The following is a 22,245-nucleotide window of genomic DNA, read 5'->3' as shown; positions in this document are numbered from 1 at the left end:
ATTCTGTTGCGATACCAGGAAAATTATTCCCTGAACACTCCATAGATCTGATAGCAGGCCATGAAACCTAGACTCGCTGCATCCAACTTACATGTACAAGGTTCTGATAGAAAGGGTCTGTAAGCGTTGACCATCACCAACATTTTTCCCGCTCCAATGAAAAGAAATTGAATTGTAGGTTATATGCCAGAACCCATTGTTTCACATCCCAACGCAACGTCAAAGATGTGCTCATTCTAGACAAAGAACTTAGATGGTTTTGAGAGGGGGGGGGGGGGGTCTGTGAGGCAGTCTTTGTCACCATGGAGATCCCTTCTAAATAATAATAAAAACGTCATATTTAACCCAGGAAAGCCACTTCAGTTCTGAAAACTGTTCTATTACCCCTGGCTTTAGTATGGCTACCTTGATCGGGCGCTCGAGCATTCGAGGAATTTCTTTCTACCGGGTACACCTCACCTGTGTCAAGTGCAGCAGTTTGGATAAATTTCTCTCAACAAAGGAGGATTACGACACGACCTCATCTCTCGAAATTATAATCCATTAATCCAGAAAATTCTTCGATGTCCCAAAGACAATAACATCTATAAACATCTTCGTAAATGTATTTCAATATTTACATATCTTGTTTATGAGTTTGAGTGGTTGAGAAATCAAATCAATTATTTTTTCACCTCTGTAACTTTCGTTTAAATTATTATCACTGCAATTTAGATAACATCAGTTCCCATTAAAAATAAAAGGGAGGGGGGGGGTGGGCATACCCATATACTTTGTAAACGTAGGTCAAAATGAAAACACTCTCACACAATTTGATTTGTTTCAACAAAATTCATCCCATTTATATAAAATTCTCATTTACAACTCGTAAAACAACAGCATAGTGTGAATTTCATGACATAAATATGATTATTGACATTTGGGCCAAGTACATAAAATGATTGGCATTCAAACTCACTTGATCACCAAATTACCTGTACATTTGGAAGATTTTGTTAAGGCCTCAAAATACCAGGGCCGGTATTCAATTGAAAATATTAATATGGTATGTATTTTACTTAGCATTTTACTTGGCTAAGCAAAATTCTTAAACTTTTATTCAGATCACATCTAAGTATTTTATTTTAATCAAGCCAAATTTAAGCAAAATACTTACTAATAACCATTGTAATGTCCAAAGTTTGAGCCAAATAACGCGCAATGTAAGAATCCATCTGTGTGCTGAATGTATGACTGAGCATATTACTTTTGTAAACTGCATGCAAGCCAGGCTTAAGTCTGGCAGGCGGCTGACTAAGATTTAAGCAAAATACTTTATGCAATTGAATACCAAAGATGGATAAGTATTATACTTTTGAAAAATAATGAGTAAAATACAAAAAATTCTGGCATAAGTATTGAATTGAATACTGGCCCTGATAACTATTTTCTGGATTTCATACCCACTTACACCATATCCTCTCAGGGAAAATTTCTTAGAAGTTATAAGCATGCACAGATTGGTCTTGGGAGCAGACAAAGACTGAGGTTTGTGTAAGGGGTCCCTGAAGAGATGAAAGGGGATCCTACTAGAAAAACAGGAGGGTGTTTCATAAAGCTGTTTGTAAGTTAAGAGCTACTTTACAAACGACTGGTGATCCTATCAGAGGTAAACTGCCGATTCGTCTATTGCCAACTCGTCCACTCATCACGTGGTCTACCTTCATTTAGTCTAATGCCATTCCATCAATCAACATTTCATCTAACAGCCATTTGGTCCAATAATCACTTTGTCTAATCACCAGCTTGTCTATGACCATTTTGTCTCATAACCAGTTGGTCTAATACCCATTTTCTTTATATTAAATTTGCCCAATTGACACTTAAGTCCAATTAGACCAAATGGTAAATGGACTAAATGGCTATTGGACCAACTGGTTATTAGACAAAATGGCGAGTGGACGAAATGGCATTTAGACCCTGGGGATAGTGGACGAACTGATAGTTGACCGAATGATAGTAGACGAATTAGTAATCGGACAAATTGGCATTAGACCAATTGGAAATAACTATCGGAGAGGAGAGATCTGCGGGTCAAAGTGATTCAGTTCACTTTTTGCCTCCCAGGCACAGGTGACGCCAAACAAATAATAATGGTAATTATGTGACCAAATTTTCACTAGTGTTGATTACGCTTCTAAGAAAGGATCACAAGTCATTCATAAAGTCGCTCGTAACTTACAAACAGCTTTATGAAACATCCACCTGGGGAGATCTGGGGCCCGTCTTACAAAGAGTTGTGGTTGATCCGATCAATCACAACTATCGAAAGCCAGCAAAGTCAACATATGAAAAGCATGTTTGCTCAAAAATTTCTCTACATATGAATGTATATCCATAAATTCATTGATTACTTGACAATTTGGTGTGTTCTCCTTTGTTTACAAAGGACATTTTGCAAATTTCCTTTAGAAAAAATTATGACACTGATGGATAGAGTTACGATTAATTGGATCAATCGTTACTCTTTGTAAGACGGGGCCCAGAATAGATTATGGAAAAAAAGGCAGTGCAAATAAGGAGGAAAGAAGAGAGTGAGAAATAAAAGAAGGAAAAGGACATTTCATTTATGAATCAACAGATATACATACAGTCATAGCACATTCTAATCCCAAATGTCTATAAGAATAAGTTTCTTTTAACAACTGATGAAAAAGGCTTCATTCTAACTGAGCCATCTCCCTACATACTGATAAAATGATTATATACATCCCATGATAATATACAATGAAACATTAAATAATATATGTATGAAAAAGTCACATATTACACATACAAAATGAAACTTAAAAATACGGTCTTTGCTAGACCAAAAAATTACCTTTTCCCTCGGGGGATAGGATGTGCTCAGATTATGTCTGGCTTCACGAGATAATCAAAACATGTTTAATATAGAGGGCCCCTCTTACAAAGAGTTATGATTGATCTGATCAATCGCAACTACGGACGGCCAGCAACGTCAACATGTATTATGCATGTCTGTTCAAAATATTTTCCAACTATGATGTATATTCATGCATTCATTGTTTTTTTTTTAAATTCACTGTGCTTCTCTATGTTTACAAAGGACATTGTGCCAATTTCCTATAGAAAAAATGATGACACTGATGGATTTCCATATAGAGTTACGATTGATTGGATCAATAACTCTTTGCCAATCAATCGTAACTCTTTGTAAGATGGGGCCCTGATTGTTCCGTTTACATGTGGGTATCTAATTCCTCTTCATCAAGAAAGGTCACCGTACACTCTCATTTGATTGCTACGGGGATTCGCTAGTTTATTCTGCTATTATTCTTGAATGATTATTTTTCCTGCATGATAACATTATGCAAGTATATGACTAAAAGGCTTCCATTTGTATTAGAAATTAGGCACAAAAGTTAATTTTGTCATAAAACTATAGCACCAATAATAACTTTAAAATGAACTTCTATGTATATCACACAATGAATAGAATTTGTACCTGAATTAGAATTAGGACATATTTGAAAAGAAATTCCTTCCAATTGACTTGATTGTAACTTTCCATCTTTATCTTATTTGTCACAAGGCCTTTTCACACACAAAAAAAAGTCATTTGTGAACAAAAATTCTTGTTAGTGATGGACAAAACTGATGAAATCTACAACATAAAAAAAATCCTGTCATTATTGTGATGTAGGTTTGTGACTTTAAAAGGTTTGCATCAAAGTGCAGCATTTTAATTGATTTGCAGTTTATTGCAAAATAATGGCAAGAAAATATGTACATGTACATCTAAACAAACCATCGGTCTAATTTATACACCCAAGAGCAAGTTTTCCCGCTAATCTTTGCCTGCATAGTGAAAAACAAAATAAGTGAGGTTCCATTTTCCAGAGCAATGGCCTGTGTTCGTCTGGAGTTCTGTGATTCTTTTCTGTTTTCTGTACCACAGAAAGTTGGGACTGGAGACTACATTCCTTCAAAATGTTCAGGTCTGTTTTCCACATGATTTACAAATAAGGGAAACAATGCGGAAAATTTTCAATCAATAATAATAATAATAAACAAAATAGATAATAAATGTATAGCGCATATCACATTACGATGATGACATCTCTATGCGCTTCCAAAGGACCTGGATATTATTACCCCGGCTTCAGCTTGGCGACCATAATTCTTACAGTGCACACGCATATCAATAGTAGAAGACAGAAAAATAACCTTGTTAAATTGTACTAATACTGTTTTCCCCAGCATGAAGAACGCAAACTAATGCAAAGTCACATCACCGTAACCGACTCCAGACCGATCGAGGCTATTACATTGTTTCAAATGGTACATCATCGACCAGTTTGGAGTTGGATCCGCCAGTGTGACATGTGACTGTTCCATAAGTGAGAAAGACAAACTCAAGAGAACATTCTCTCTTTAAGTACAACTGTAGATCCTACAGCACATAATCCAGGAGTATAGACAACATCAAATGACATTCTAAAAAATAAAATGGTGTTATAAATATAAAACGTCTCGAAGGCAAGAACATATATTTACAAAGTGGACAGAATTGCAGATTTATGTCCAATGAGTGAGGGCAGAATATAGTTCCCAAGTGCAGCTGGGATTTGATATTCTACTTATCAGACTGTACAGTCCCTGGCACACTTTCCCGTGCAAGCTTTGCACGTGACTTGCGGATGACTACTTTTGCTACCTGCAGGTCACCCGCATTGACAGTATCTCTCGCATCGCTCGCACGCATGCATGTTGCCCGCAGGAGCGCACGCAAGTCTTGATTTGCCTGCAGAAAAGATTTGAGCATGCTCAAAACTCTGTTGCAGGGGAGTTGCGGGTGATTGCTTGCAACTCACCCGCGAGGCTTACAAGGAACAATGTGACAAGGCCTTAAAACAGATAAATAGCACCTCTTGGATTATCTGTAAGTGACCAAATTTTTCTCATAATATGTGATTGAAACATCACCATAACATCATACTCCAAAGTTAAAAGCAGCTGGCAAGGAAAGAGTCAATCCTGAAAATAAATACAAGTTGTAACTGTATATGTCTTCATAAAAACACACCAATCAATTATCGTATTGTTAACAATTGATTGACTCAACGGCAAATAGTCAGAAATGACTTGCATAGGAATTTTTGCACACGATCCCCGATCTGAAGTTCTTGAAACTAATAAGGCGTAACCGCGGTCTGAAAGATTCAAGGCACGGACTCCTCGCTGCTGCCAGGCCCCCTGTCGTCCCATAAATACCGCTCGTCGCCCAGCATTCGTGCAAGTTCACGATTAAAAGGAGCGTAAAATTCATCAAGTAATTGTTGCGTCTCGGGAAGCATTGGACCAAGGCTTAGTTTGTCTGGAGAGCGAGTGTTTTCCGCATCGTCTTGACATATCTTGATTAATGCTGGAATTCGAAGTGGTTCTGTAACAATAAATCAAGTATGATTATATTGTTAAAATGACTTGCATATAATGATAATAACATAATTGTACTGGCTTATATAGTGCATCATCATCATCATTCCTCCTTATCCTCCTCAGTATTTTAGTTATATTCTGAAAGCATATCTTGAACTTGACTTACCAAATTTCAGATCAAAATTCTCATTATCCAAAGAATAAGATAAATTTTCAAAATCATTCCAAACGTCATATTCCTCCCTTCCAGTGATTTTATAAACCATTGTATCCACACTACAGCATTTCCCTGAATTAAGAAAATTTTGAATATTACAAAAAAAGAGAATTTTTGCTTTAAATTCTCATTAATAATTGCTGTGATTCCCTTTAAAGCACAAAGTAAGGAGAGTTGAAAGTAAATCCAGACTCTGAACATGATCATCACAAAAGCTTCTTTTGGAGACCAGCTAAGGAGTCAAGGACTCTGTAAATTCAAGTGACGATAAAATGGGAGCCCAAACTCACCTATGGCTAAGAATTCATAAAGTTCTCTCAGTGTTTTAGCGCACTGCCGATGCCATTCATCGATCCGGATTACTTTTATTCTCTTCCTTGGGAAGAATGATAACCAGTCTCGAATGTAGACACTGTATAGACCGACTTCTAATCTCTGAAATAAAAATGAAAACAGAGGGAAAAGGTTTCCATAGAATTATATTTTTTTCTCTCATAAATATGCTATCTATGATATATTTTCATTACATGTACCGACTAAGGGAAATGGTACTTGGAAAAAACACGTAATTTTTTATTATTGGTCCAGAACTTTCCTTGCTACTTGTCCAAAGTTGCCATTTTTGTCTCACCTGCATAGCAGAGCGAGACTATAGGCGCCGCTTTTCTGACGGCGGCGGCGGTGATGGCAGCGGCGTCGTCAACATTGAAATCTTAACCAAGGTTAAAGTTTTGAATTGTATATGGACCTAGTTCATGAATCAAGTATTACTGAACATCCTGCCTGAGTTTCAGGTCACATGACCAAGGTCAAAGGTCATTTAGGGTCAATGAACTTAGACCATGTTGGGGGAATCAATATCAAAATCTTAACCAAGGTTAAGTTTTTGAAATGTCGTCATAACTTCTAAAGTATATGGACCTAGTTAATGAAACTTGGACTTAAGGGTGATAAAGTATAACTGAAGATCCTGCCTGAGTTTCAGGTCACATGACCAAGGTCAAAGGTCACTTAGGGTCAACAAACTTTGACCATGTTGGGGGTATTTGAGGAATTGTCATAACTTTGAAATTTTATGGATCTAAATCATGAAACTTAGACGTAAGAGCAATGAAGTATCCCTGAACATCTTGTGCAAGTTTCATATCACATGATCTAGGTCAAAGGTCATTTAGGGTCAACGAACTTTGATAATATGGGGGGGGGTATTGGTGGAATTATCATAGCTTTAAAGTTTGTAGATCTAGTTCATGAAACTTGGGACATTAGAGTAACCAAGGGTCCCTGAATGTCTTGGGCTTGTTTCTGGTCACATGACCGTGTTGGGTGTATTTGTTGAATTTGCATCATAACTTAGAAAGTGTATGGATCTACACATGTAGTTCATGAAACATAGACATAAGGGTAATCAAGTATAGATGATTGTTTTGCACATGTCTTAGGTCACATGATCATGGTCAAAGGTCATCTTGGGTCAATGGACATAGTATTCTTTTGTGAATAATTATTTAATAGCTGTTTTCAAAGTCAGCACTGCTGCTATATCGAATTGCGTAATGCAGGCGAGACTGCCAGAGGCGTTCTACTTGTTATTCTTAGTGATCAATCTCATTTAAAGCGCATAGAGATTCTGTCGAATATTATCTTCAGGATATTATATTGGTCTATTTTGTCTCTTAGTCAAAATGTAAATTTAGTTCATAAACAGTTTATCTAAGCATATAGACTAAGTGGTGTTACACCAATTAGATATTAGACAAAATGGGAATAGCTAAACTGGAAATTGACAAAGTGGTAAATGGGCTACCTGGCAATAAGACCAAATGGTTAGTAGACGAACTGGAATACTGGATGAAGACAAAACAAGACCATGTAAGCTGAGACCAGTGTAAAAGCTACAGTGAATGGCAGTGATGACGACCCGACCGGCACAGAAGATTTCTGGCCAACACTCATGAAAAATACTGCTTCCGTCCACCACTAATTTCAAATGAAAAGTGCTTCAAAACTAACTCCTTGAAAAGAGGAATTGCACTTGTGTTCATTTCTATCTTTCATCTTGTTATATTTGCATGATTGATATTAAACGTTCTTATATTTGATTTATATTAGGTTATTTGCAAAGATTTGCTTATATTAGATTGTTATTACATTGATGTTCCGACGCTTTTAGCTTCAAGTTAAGACCACTAATTCGGCCTGAAAAAACTTTGTAATATGTGGTGAAATGGCGACCACCACTAAAATGGGTCTAGCTAGAACACTGACTGAGACCAAATGGGTGTGGACCAAATGGCAATCAACCATACGAGTGTTCAGGGGACTTACCACAAAGTCCTTTAAGTTACTGGTATCGTACGTGCACGTACGGACATCTAATCTTTTTGTACATTCATGGAACTTCTCTATACTTGTTCGCACTCTTTCGTGGAAGTGTTGAGGTGTTAGCGTACTTGCAGGTGTGAAATAGAGGTAGTCAGAGTATAACCTGCAGGAAAATGTAGACAGAAAGTGAACAAAAATAAAGACACATATTTTGACAGTAATATAGACAAGTGTATTTTAATTGAAGGAACCCCATCAACTTAAAAAAAACAAAAACATATTTAGCGCCAAAATAAACATACTCATAATCATTCCAATTACTACCACAATCAGTACCAACACGACCAATTATCTCTATCACCACCATCAATATTTTAACCTGCCATCGCGGCAATATAAAATATAAGACCATCACTACCACAATTTTCACCATTGATACACAACTGTTATCATCAGTGGCGGACCGTGACCCGGAGGAGACAAAGCATTGGAGGGGCACAGCATTGTTCACAAACAATACAGTGTCACTCCAACGCTTTGTCTCCTCCGGCTCATGGTCCGCCACTGGTTATCATGATCATGTATTCACATCATCATCATCATTATTGTCATCATCATCGTCGGCAGCATCATCATCATTATCACCATCATCATCACCATTATCATTATCATCATTACCATCACCATCATCACCATTTCATCGTCATCAAGATCACCACCATTATCAGATGTATCCATCATCATCATCACCATCAACATCATCATCACCATCAACATCACCATCATCAACATCACCATCATCATCATCACAGTCATCATCATCGTCATCACCGTCATCATCACCATCACGATTATCATCACCAACATCATTATCATCACCAACATCATCATCATCATCATCATCACCATCACCATCATTACCATCCCCACCACCATCATCATCATCACCACAGTCATCATCATCATCACCACCACTATTACCATCATTATCATAATCATCACCATCACCAACATCACCATCAAAATCATCACCACCACCATCATCATCATCACCACCACTATTATCATCACCAACATCATCATCATCATCATCACCAACATCACCATCATTACCATCACCACCACCATCATCATCATCACCACCACTATTACCATCATTATCATAATCATCACCAACATCACCATCAAATCATCACCACCACCACCATCATCATCATCACCACCACTATTACCATCATCATCACCATCACCATTACTACTGTATACTCCATCACCATCATCATCTGCTAGAAATTCACCTGTCTGAGGGGTTTCTCAGGATAGCTATCGCCCTTGCATCTGGTTGGATCGTTACAATCAACTCTCCGTTGACATGGGCGGGGCCATGGGTAGCGTTAGGATAAAAATACCTCCAATATCGGTTATCCCACATGGTAGAAGCAGACCCATCACCTTGACACCAAGATAAAAACATATTTCATAGATAATGCATATTTCTTAAAGGGATGGTCCGGGCTGAAAATATGTATATCTAAATAAATAGAGTATAATGTACATTAAAAATGTTGAAAATTTCATCAAAAATTGATAACAAATAACGAAGTTATTGAATTTTAAAGTTTATCAATATTTTGTGAAAAAATTATATGCACATCGTCATGAATATTAATTAGGTGGGCTGATGATGTCATATCCCCACTTTCCTTTTTTTTAATGTCATTACATGAAATCATAATTGTTTCATTTTTTCATACATGTGTAAATGATGTGTCTCCATTATGATGAAATAAGTTGCGGCAATAATAACTGATGCACTTAATCAGTTGTCAGTCCAATTGTTTTAGTTCTCGGTAGAAATTTTTTTGAATAAACCTAATTTCATATAATAAAATACAAAAGAACAAGTTGGGATATGACATCATCAGCCCAACTAATGAATAGTCATGAACACATGCCTAGAACTGTTTTACCGGAAAAATGCAAATCTTTAAAATTCAATAACTTCATTATTTGTCATCCGATTTTGATGAAATTTTCAGCATTTTGCTCTGTGAATTTTACTATATTTATTGAGATATAAATATCTCCAGCCTGGACTATCTCTTTAAATAAGTGAGTGTTGTTTGTTGGCTGACACATAAGATTCCAGTCAGTTTATACGGTTTATTAACTTTGAAATCTTATATTTTTAGACAAATTTTTACGCCATTAAAGTATCAGGTATGCAGAGAGATATGGATTATGATAGTATTCTTTTCTTTCAGACCCAATATTGTTACAAATAGATTTCAATTCATTCTCACCAATGATAACCTTGCTTATGTTGCGATCATACACCCTTGTGTAGTTGACAACTATTCTGGCAAATCGAGTGTAGTATGAGATGGGATTGGAGTTTAACTTTGTGTGGTTCGCATTGCCTCGACCTATAAAAAGAGGATAATTAATGATCATGGTAAGAATAATAATGATGATAATGATAATAGTGAAATGATAATAATTGGAATAATCACAATAATAATAATATGGGGTAACAAATCTGGTATGAGATTTGTTCTGAGTGTATAGCTTTGTGTGGTTTGCATTGCCTCCACCTAAGATGACTAATAATAATACTATGAATGATGATAACAATGGCAATGATACACTGATGATGATGATGATGATAATAGTAATAAGGATATAATAATGATAATAGCAATAATAATAATCATAACAATAACTTGAATAATTACATAATTATATCTTACAAATTTAGTGATTGCATATCCAGGGGCAGCTCCATAATATTTTGATGAACATACTAATAACTAAGGTGACATCATTTTTTGTGTCAATTCAATAATAAGAGTATTATAGAGTTACACAGGCCAGACCTGTCTTTTTCATACTCTTCTTTCTCCTTTTCTTCTATTTTCTTATATTTTCTCCCACTTTTTCTAACATTTATCTCTCTCTTTTTCTTTGACCCAAAATACGAACCCATTCTAATCCTACTCCACCAATGGGGTTCCTTCTTGGTGTCAGCGATGTAGGGATGGCGGATTAATTTATTCCACAGATCCGTGGTGCCGCACTTGGGCATCCCGATGAGATAGAAATAAGGTAGACACTGCCTCGGTTTCTTGCGGACGTCCCAGCATGGATTCCTAAACTTGGGGGAAAATGGCTGCGGAAGGGCCTCGAATAGCTGCAACAAAAAGAAGTAAATTATTTTACTAAAGTTATTTTCTTAAAACCATTTGGGCCATCGGTACATGCATTTATTATTCTACAAAAGAGTTGAATACACTCTTAGAAAAGAAAGGGTTATTGGAGGGTTATATGCTTGTCCCGTATTTGCAACCTTGTTCCTTAAAAGGATCTAAATTAAACAGCCACTTAGGAATCTCTTTAGGTTCTTTATTAAACCATTTAAGGTTCTTGAGCACATGAACCTTTTTAGAAACCCTTTCCTCGAGTGTTCCAATTCGGATTTTTTTTTTAAGAGTGTGTAATTTATGTTACATGGGGAACAACTAAAATTGGAAATAGGCGTCTAGAAATAGGTGTAATAGGGCGGTATTGTTTATTCTAAAAACATCAGTCTCTTTAAATAAACTATAAATAAAAACATGATTAAACAATTTTCTCACTTCTTTTTTCAAAATTAAAGGTTCATACAAAATATAAGGAATTTTATAGGTGTATCTGTAATTTTCCCTCCAAAGCAAGTTAATTTGACTTACAGAAACCCAATGCCTTGTAGAAACAATCTATTAATATTATGAAAGGAGGCAAGTTTCTCACCCCCCCTCCTTGGGGGCCTTTTGGCACATATTTCCACTACACAGAAACCCTGTAGACCTGAAATATTAAGTTTCCGAATACACTGTGACTGTATTATACTTTCAGGATCATATAATTTTACATTTATGTATATTTATGTACTTATATACATTATCATAAAAATATATCACAAAGTTGTAAAATATACTTCATGAACTTAATATCAATATACTTATCTGAGATCGGGATGGAGCTAGGTTATTTTGATGGGGGGGGGGGGGCAAAACGACATATGCGATACATATTTATCTCTTTTTTATAGTACATGTATTCTTCTTTCCTTTTCTCCCTTTTCTAACTCTATTTCCCCCTTTTTTCACTATCTGAAAAATCAAATGGGTGGTCACCCCTGCCCCTCCCCCATAGCACCGCCCGGCTGCGAGATAATAATTATGGCGAGTGATGAGAATGAAAACGACAATGCACGTTTCGGGGGGGGGGGGTTTCTTTCGTCGTCGTCAGCGATCAAAATTGTCTGCCAGTCGCGATTTGTAAGGGATCGGGAGCAATTTCCGCTTGATCTCACTGGATCTCGATCTCGCCGGTTTCGCTGTCAAAAACGTAATCTTCAGGACCAAAGGTTCCGACCTAAATTTTCCGGAGATTGTCCTTGATTTAGGAATGATTTCCTTTTAGTAGTCCAGGGGCCTGGCTGCAGAGAGAGTTGAAATCGAACGCAACTCCCCCTAAATCAAACACAACTTGCCTTTTCGATTGATAATTTTTTTTCAGAGGCTTTTGAATGTAACCCTTAATCGCATGCAGTTGCAGAATCTTCTTTGTGCAAAACAGGGAGAGGAGGGGATGAAGGAGAAGAATAGAAAGAGAGGAAGAAAGAGAGATGGAAACGAGAAAGAAAAAAAGAAAGAAAGGAAGGAAGAAAGAAAGAAACCATGAATGGGCCAAAGGATTAAAATGAACGAACGAACGAATGAATGAATGAATCAATGAAATGAAATGAACTAACGAACGAATGAATGGATGAATGAATGTGGATGAACGAAGGAATGAAAATAATGTATGGATGAATGGATGGACAGAATTGATATTAAATGAAAAGAAGAACTAACGAATGAATGAATGAATGAATCAATGAAAGAATGAATTAAATGAAATGAACGAACGAACGAACGAATGAATGAATGACTGAATGAATGAATGAATGAATGTGGATGAGCGAAGGAATGAAATAATATATGGATGAATGGATGGACAGAATTGATATTAAATGAAAAGAAGAACTAACGAATGATGAATGAATGAATGAAATTAAATGAACTAACGACGAATGAATGAATGAATGTGGATGAACGAAGGAATGGAAATAATATATGGATGAATGGATGGATAGAATTGATATTAAATGAAAAGAAGAACTAACGAATGAATGGATGAATGAATGTGGATGAACGAAGGAATGAAAATAATATATGGATGAATGGATGGACAGAATTGATATTAAATGAAAAGAAGAACTAACGAATGACTTGATGGGTGGTTGAAGGGATGACATTATTATGAATGTATGAAAGAATGGAACAATGAATGGATGAATGTAGAAATGAAATAGTGAATGAATAGATGTATGGATAGGTGAAAGAATTAAATAATAAATTAATAAAAGAATATAACAGGCGAAGAGGTGCATGAGGGGAAAACGGAAGCAGACCAATCGGAAAAGAAAGATGGAAATGAGAATGGAGGCGCAGGAAGCTGCAAGAAAATACAGACTGAATCTCAAATCAACAGCTAATCATGTTGTCATTGACCGTGATGTGTAAAAGTGGAAGGTCATTTATCAAGCCATGCAAAATTAAATGCCCAGACTAGAATTTCCTCTTGCATTACATACAGATTGGAAGGTTTTAGATTGGTGTCCTGTTATACTTATCATTTGAACCTTTCGGTTCCCTATTTTTCACATATAAGTTCGTGACCTGTGTGAATTTGTAACATCCCGATCCATCTGCCAGGTGTCACAGTCTCATCGGGAGTTCGTTTATGAAAAAAAATATATATAGGGCCTACTTCTTAAAAAGAATTAGGGGATCCGTTCCGGTTCTTTGTAGATATACAAATAACGAAATAATTTGCATTTTTATTGAATTAAACTTGAAAGATGTAATGAAATTATGAGGAGGAAATAAAAAAACTGTCAATGTTGAAAATGGAAGAAGAAGAAGAAAGAGAAGAAGGAGAAGTTGGAGAAACGAAGGAGGAGGAGGAGAATTAGAAGAAGGAGAAGAAGGAGAAGAAGAAGAAAAAAAAAGAAAGAGGAGAATAAGAAAGACAAGGAGAAGAAGGAGGAGAAGGAGAAGAAGTAAAAGAAGAAGAAGAAGGAGAAGAAGAAGGAGGAGGAGAAGAAGAAGAAAGACAAGAAGAAGAAGAAAGAGGAGGAGGAGGAGAAAATGTTTATACAATCACCTGAGGTGCAAGATTTTTCAAACTACTTTCCGGCGCATCCCTCAGTCTCTCAGCGTCATAACTCCACGACGACACCGAAGCCTTGTCTAAGGTTTGTCTTATCCTTATCTCGTTCACCGCTTGGTAGTCGTCGACCTCGGTACGGGCGAAAAAGTCCTGAAAGACGGAGCGGTTGTAGAAGCCGAAATAGAACAGTGTACTACATAGGGAGACGAAGGTCAGGGCATGTGTCCTCTACAAAACAATGATAAAAGAAATTATTGTTACTATGAATATTATTAATATTTTTATCAATGTGTAGCGCCGGAACCTTCTTACTTCACCAGGGTGCTACATAAGCATTTGCCCGATTGCCCGGGACAAGTAAAAGTTAGAGTCGGGCAAGCGTTTTGAAGTAAAGACCAAAACTGCTTGCCCGAGTTGGGCAAGCAAAATTCTCACAGTAGAATGATCAAAATTAGGGTCGATGATATATGATATTGACCCTAATTTTGGTCATGGCAGGCAAGATAAAATCACTTTGGAAAAAGAAATGCAATAGCAAGGTAGATCACTTCATGTCAAAAGAGAGAAAAATGTCAATGGTTTATAAAACCACAAAACTTTCTTTTCAAGATGTAAAACTTTTTTATTCAAGGATTTTTTTTCGGGCAAGTGAAATAGATTTCTGGGCAAGTATATTCCAACTATTTAAAAATTTACTTGCCCAACTGGGCAAGTGCTTCTAAAAAGTTATGTAGCACCCTGTTCACTCTAAAACTTATTGGGTAAAAGTGCTCCAGAGGGAATTATGTGTCCATCCAACATTGGGCATTTCTTTGGGGCATTTTTATTCATCCGGTGTGATGAAACTTTTCCCCATTCTAAAGTAAAATTTTGCTGCTTATGTATGTTTTAACCTTACTGGACAATACGCTTCCCGCATTGGGTAAAATACTGTCCAAAATTGGTTGGACACATGATTACCCTCGTGGTGGTAAAATTTTTTCCCAATATTTTGTACAGTGAAGTTGAAGATAGCCAAACAATTTGTTCTCTCTATAATAGCTGTCTTATGCCAAGATATATATCATATTACCTCGATTAACAATGATTAACAGAGACTTAAAGAGGTACCCCGGGCAGAAAATATATGTATCTAAATAAGTAGAGTAAAATTCACTTAGCAAATGCTGTTAATTTCATTAAAATATGATAACAAATAACGCAGTTATTGAATTTTAGAATGTAGCAATATTTTGTGAAAACAGTTATATGTACGTCATCATGAATATTCATGAGGTATGCTGATGATGTCACATCCCCACTTTCCGTTTTCTTATGTTATTACATGAAATTTTTTTTTTTTCATACAAGTGTGAATGGTAATGTCCCCCTTACGATAAAATAGGTTGCAGTAATGAATATCCAATGCATTAAATCAGCTGTCAATCTAACTGTTTTAGTTCTTGGGGGAAAATATTGGAATGAACAAATTTTCATGAAATGAAATACAAAAAAGAACAAGCGGGGATATCGATGTGACATCATCAGTTTGCTCGATGATTATTCATGACGACATGCACAGATATGTTTCACCGAAATAATGCAAATAAAAAATGTTATAACTTTGTTATTCCTTGTCCGATATTGATAAAATGTTCAGTTTTTGTCTCACCTGCATAGCAGAGTGAGACTATAGGCGCCGCTTTTCCGACGGCGGCGGCGTCAACACCAAATCTTAACGGAAGGTTAAGTTTTTGAAATGACAGCGTAACTTAAAAAGTATGTGGACCTAGTTCATAAAACTTGGCCATTAGGTTAATTAAGTATTACTAAACACCCTGCCTGAGTTTCATGTCACATGACCAAGGTCAAAGGTCATTTAGGGTCAATGAACTTAGACCATGTTGGGGGAATCAACATCAAAATCTTAACCTAAGGTTAAGTTTTTTAAATGTCATCATAAATATATGGACCTAGTTCATGAAACTTAGACATAAGGTTAATCAAGTATCACTGAACATCCTGTATGAGTTGCACGCCACATGACCAAGGTCAAAGGTCAATGAACTTTGGCCGAATTGGGGGTAGCTGTTGAATTACCATCATAACTTTGAAAGTTTGTGGATCTGATTCATTAAAACTTGGACATAATAGTAGTCAAGTATCACTGAACATCCTGTGCACGTTTCAGGTCACATGACCAAGGTCAAAGGTCAATGAACTTTGGCCATAATGGGGGTATCTGTTGAATTACCATCATAACTTTAAAAGTTTATGGATCTGACTCATGAAACTTGGACATATGAGTAATCAAGTATCACTGAACATCCTGTGCGAGTTTTAGGTCACATGACCAAGGTCAAAGGTCAATGAACTTTGGCCATAATGGGGGTATCTGTTGAATTACCATCATAACTTTGAAAGTTTATGGATCTGACTCATGAAACTTGGACATATGAGTAATCAAGTATCACTGAACATCCTATGCGAGTTTTAGGTCACATGTTCAAGGTCAAAGGTCATGTAAGGTCAATGAACTTTGGCCATGTTGGGGGTATTTGTTGAATTACCATCATATCTCTGTAAGTGTATTGGTCTAGTTCATAAAACGTGGACATAAGAGTAACCAAGTATCACTGAACATCTTGTGCGAGTTATAGTAGTTTTCAAAGTCAGCACTGCTGCTATATTGAATCGCGTGATGCAGGTGAGACCGCCAGAGGCATTCCACTTGTTTTGTCTGATTTTTCTTTATCTGTTCCAATCATATTATTATCAGCCTGAAGTTTAATTAACGGAAGTCAGCACGGAAATAATCGGAAAGTTCGGAAACTAATGATCCCATTTAAAATGGGGTTATATTGTCGGGGCATTTCCTTATAGTAAGCTTATGCAACAAAAGTTTAACAAAAGTATTAACAGCGGGAGGGCGAGGAAACCTCAAATTAACAATTTTGCGGTCATTACCATGAATAACTTCCCCATATGATCCAAATGATATGGCGTTTTAGTCTAATGGGATACAGTTCCATTTGGTCTACTTTGGTCTTATTATCATTTGGTGCACACTTAAGTTGGTGTAATACTTAATAAGTCAAATCCTCACTTAGCCCTATGTCCAAAATAGGCTAGTTCCAACTTTGTCCAGTTATTTTGCACAATGAAAATGCTTATGAGCCATGTTGAAAAAAATATATATATTGTAGAAAAGTATTAACTCGCGGCTGACGGAAAATGTACACATGGCCGTAAGCAGATTTTTTTTTACGGGGGGGGGGAGCAGTTAGCGTAAACTCGAAAACGACGGAGCGAAGCGACCGAGCTTGACATTGAGGTGTTTTTACATTTTGTAAAGTGAAATTGAAGGATTTCGTGCACACTTTTGGTGCATTTGTGAAAATCATCAGTAATAAAATGTAAGTTTTCAAAAATTTCTGCCCCCCCCCCCCCCCCCGCTGCGTACGGCCATGAATATACATAGGGGGAAATATGACAATTCTTATTTCAGATTTCGAAAATGGACGAGAAACAAACAACTAAAACAACGTGGTATTGGACGCCTTTTGGGAGAGAGGGATGGACCTTAAAAGTCAGACACCGTTTCCGCCTCCCTTACTTTCGGGGTGCAATAGGTCATAAACCGCCCGTCCGGTACACGAATGTTTGTGCACAAATCAAACACAGTGAATAGAGGTGACAGCCGTGAGGCGTTGCTCCAAAAAGTCGGCAAAAAGTCTGCGCATTCTTACATTTTGTTCCTAATCACAAACATTTGTGTTTTTTTTCAGTGGGTACTCAAAACTGATTTACATGGTACAAAATACGGGTTTATAACATAAATAAACTTTTGAAAGTGCTGCATAATCTTATCATGTTTTGCAGCAATAAGATATTCAGATTTTCTACTGCACCTGAAGGTAATAGGCTTTTCTTTCCTAAACTCACATCGATAAAATATAAAAACGAGTACAGAAAAGGAAAAAGATAATGTGATGGTCTTTGCTTCATCCAATTAAACATTATTTGAAAAGTTGACAATTGCATTCACCGTTTAATTTTCGAGCTCAAACATTTATCTCTGTAAGATCGCCTCGCCCAGAGTTGTGTCGGGCAAAAATAAGCATTTGATTCCCTTTTGTGTTCATTCGTTTCGAAAATATGGAAAATATATAGACCCAAGTGTAGAACAGGTGAATATGTCTATCAATTTCCAATTCTCAAGGACGTAATAACGGAAAAGTAGCATGACACTTTGCGAGGGCGGAACAACGCTTCCGCAGATGGCAATTATCCACCTGGTTCCATGGGGGGGGGGGGGGGGGGGGGGGGTAGGGGTTATTTTCAAACGAAAATGTTAGGTTAAGCATGGATGTAAATTATGAGACAGTATGTGTAGGCGGTTTATTTCCAATTCGTCTACTTTCATTTGGTCTACCACCAGTTCGTCTACTATCCACATGGCCTAATTGCCAAATTCGTCCACTCACCACTTTGTCTAATAACCAGTTGGTTCCATAGCCATTTATTAGTCCATATTCCATTTGGTCTAATTGGACTAACCGTTAATTGTGCAAAATGAATGAAATTGAAATGGATACTAGACCAAATGGTTATGAGACGAAATGGTCATAGACGAAATGGTGATTAGACGAAGTGATGATTTGACTATAAAATGGTTACTGGACCAAATGGTTGTTAGACGAAATGTTGGACGGAATGGCATTAGACTTAATAAAGGTAGACCATGTGGTGAGTGGACGACTTGGCAGTAGACGAATCGGCAATTTACCCGAGTAAGTCTATGTACGCCTATGACTAAAACACCAAACAGCAAAAACTGGTGTCAAAACCGACACCAGATGGTATCACATGAGGATCACACCCCGAGGTGTTAAAAATTACACCCTAGATACACCCCTGGATATCGAGTAGATGTAACACTGGAGTAAAATAGAGATTTTTCGCAATTGCAAAGGGGGCGGATTCTAGACCATATATTAAATACAATGATAATGCCCGTCAAATTACAATGTACAGCTTTGAGGTCTTGGTCGAAAATTGGTGAAACGTTTCAGCAGATCGTCCTAAGATTCGGCAGCTGACAAAAAATTGCAAATTTATCGTTTGCCCAGGCTCATAACATATTCGAATTACAGATGTCCAAGTATTCCTTTATTTCTGCAATTGAAGATTTTGCCTCTTGATGATTTAGTCTCCTTCAATTGTTTGATATTTATGTACAAATCACAATCCTTTCAAAACTGTTCATTTTTTAAAGATGCATTTGTTGTTAACTCAAATGTCCATTTGTACAATACACGGCAGAAAAATCTTATCCACCAACCACTTACAAGAACAAATACTGCTTTGAATTATTTTGTGATAGCTTGTACAAAAGAATGGAATAAGTTACCACAAAGCTTTAGATCCAGTCCAATACTGCCCATATTTAAAAATTCATGTCGAAAATATTTATTTGAAAGATTACAGAATATCTTAAATTGATTCTTGATAAACCATATGTGTGTGTGTGCGTGTGTGTTTGTATGTATTTTCTTATTTACTCTCTAGATTATCATTGTAAATATTTTTTCATCTCATTATTGTTGTAATGTACTTTATAAGGGGCCTCTCTCACAAGCTCTGCTTCCATGGGGTCCCAAACCTATCATGCATGAACTTGAGTCACGGACGAAACTACTGTTGTGATTCACCGAATGCGACAAAGACTTCTTTGCCATGAATGGCTTTTGGCAATAGATTCTCTACGTTCCTGAAAGCGTCTACGTAGTGGTTGCGAAAACTCCCTAATTATGGTCCTATTTATCAAACAACAACAAAATAGTAATTAGTAGGTCAAGATTAAAGGTCAAGTCCACCCCAGAAAAATGTTTATTTGAATAAATAGAGAAAAATCAAACAAGAATAATGCTGAAAACTTCATCAAAATCGGATGGAAAATAAGAAAGTTATGACATTTTAAAGTGTCGCTTATTTTTGACAAAACAGTTCTATGCTCAACTCAGTGATATGCAAATGAGAGAGTTGATGATGTCACTCACTCACTATTTCTTTAGTTTTTTATTGTTTGAATTAAACAATATTTCATTTTTTACGGATATGACAATTATGACCATCTTGTTTGAACCACAAAATGTTAAAACAATCAAATCCCACTTGTTTAGGGAGGTATGAAACTTTGCTCACATGACATTGAGGAGAAAATTCAAATATTTCATATTTCATATAAAATACAAAAGAAATAGTGAGTGGGTGATGTCATCGGTCCCCTCATTTGCATACTGACCAGTATGTGCATATAACTGTTTGGTGAAATTTAGCAAAACTTTAAAATGTCATAACTTTCTTATTTCAGATCCGATTTAGATGAAATTTTCAGTGTTATTCTTGTTTGATTTTTCTCTTTCTATTCAAATCATCTTTTTGTTGGGGTGGACTTGTCCTTTAAATTAAGAGCAACAGGGCAAACGGAGAAATGTGCCTTTAAGATGATTTCGAACACTACGAGGTCACTTCCACTTTCGCCTGTCAACAATATGATATCAATAAATAGATTATCAACATGGTCATATGTCAGCATATCAAAGTCTAGTAGTAGTCGCCAAAACAGACGTGAATATTGAAGAAAAAATAGTGGATCCAAAATCTAAATGATGCTAAAATAACCTAACTACGTTAACATGTCATAAAAGTATATGCATGCACTAGGAGCATGACTATTATCATGATTATAGGAAAATAGAAATACATTTGCTATTTAAGAAACATTGTTTGAAGAAAACAGAGAAAAAAGGGTTATGGCGGAATATTTTGGAAAATAAGTTTATATGGATGGAACGAGAATGTTTACAAGAAGCTATCAACATTCTGTTGAGCCATGCAGAGAAAATGTGACGGCAGAGGAAAAATAAACACCACTAGACCATTGAGAACACCAACGAATGTTTACATCAATTACATGGCCTATAAAAGAAGCAAGTCAATTGACGCTGTGTTTACACTGAACACCCACTTCACTCTCACACGATTGTGTCTTTACTCTCACACGATTGTGCCAAGTTCAACTTTTTTCCTACGATCACAAAGGGGGAGAGCGAATGGAAAAATAAACGACCGACGCCTTTGGTGTTGCCCAAAGTGCCAGCATTGACAAGTAACAAGAACGAGGAGTGATGGCAGAAAAGTTATCATTACTCAAGGGTATTTTCCGACAAATTGATAAAGAAAACTGGTCAAGATGACTGATGCCTGTAGTTTATTATGGCCCAATTATTATAGAATTAAGTAACTTGTGTTATTTGTAGGATGAGCAGATGATAGAGCCTACAGTCCAGTGGCCTACATACCTGGAAAACCTCACCAAGAGGCGCAAACTTTCTGACAACTAAAACAAGTTCAAAGCTCACCGCCATCGCCAGTAATACTTTCCAAAAGCCAATTAAAATTCAAGTCATTAATTGACAGATTCTCACCATGGAGCTATAGCTCCATGCTCTCACCAGGTCCATGCTCTCACCAAGGGATCCAGTTTGCCTACAGCTTCACCCGGGCCCTGGTAATTTACAATTATGTTTTGCAAACAACCGAGGCAAAATTTTGAGGCGGCTGAGTTTTTAATAAGGTGCATTACTCTGCAAAATTTGTAAGCGCTGAAGGCGAGCTCAAAACAAAGTTCGATAATTCTATATGTTGCCAATTAATTCAATTCAATTCAATTCAATTATTTCATTTTCCACTTTCAATTTCATATTTACAATTATGATACAATTGAAATAGTAACATATAATCACATTTGAAGTACATACAAAAATCAATAACATTATAAAATTACTATAGACAATTATCAAATCGAAATATAAATAATTGAAAGGGAGGGACATGAAATTCGACATGAAACAGGGCTGAATAGGCCAAATACTTGAGGGGTACAGTGATAGGCCTACATGTAATTATGATTTTTGAAGATTATTATTCGACAATAATATAAGGACTAACTTTTGTGGGGG

At 36.5% G+C, this 22,245-nt stretch overlaps 1 protein-coding gene across 1 annotated transcript; it reads right to left on the bottom strand.

Annotated features, from left to right (window-relative positions):
• Positions 1-823: 823 nt before the first annotated feature.
• LOC129278632 (carbohydrate sulfotransferase 15-like) lies at positions 824-21,651 on the bottom strand. Its single transcript, XM_064111603.1, has 8 exons — positions 21,586-21,651; positions 14,234-14,467; positions 10,964-11,171; positions 10,285-10,407; positions 9,280-9,433; positions 7,985-8,144; positions 5,947-6,091; positions 824-5,443 (listed from the first exon to the last, which is right to left on the bottom strand). The coding sequence occupies exons 1-8, from the start codon at positions 21,649-21,651 to the stop codon at positions 5,223-5,225; spliced, it is 1,311 nt and encodes a 436-aa protein (XP_063967673.1). The 3' UTR covers positions 824-5,222.
• Positions 21,652-22,245: the final 594 nt, after the last annotated feature.

The sequence above is a fragment of the Lytechinus pictus genome, chromosome 16 (genome assembly GCF_037042905.1).
Source record: "Lytechinus pictus isolate F3 Inbred chromosome 16, Lp3.0, whole genome shotgun sequence".
NCBI classification, from domain to species: Eukaryota; Metazoa; Echinodermata; class Echinoidea; order Temnopleuroida; family Toxopneustidae; genus Lytechinus; species Lytechinus pictus.
The sequence above is the reverse complement of the archived record's forward strand: the minus strand, read 5'-3'. Positions and strand labels throughout refer to the sequence as shown.

Coding starts and splice junctions, on each gene's coding strand:
- LOC129278632 (XM_064111603.1), bottom strand. CDS start 21,651: ATGGCGGTGAGCTTTGAACTTGTTTTAGTTGTCAGAAAGTTTGCGCCT. Junction 11,172..14,233: donor TGAAAAATCTTGCACCTCAG/GTGATTGTATAA, acceptor TTTTTGTTGCAG/CTATTCGAGGCCCTTCCGCA. Junction 9,434..10,284: donor CATAAGCAAGGTTATCATTG/GTGAGAATGAAT, acceptor CTTGGTGTCAAG/GTGATGGGTCTGCTTCTACC.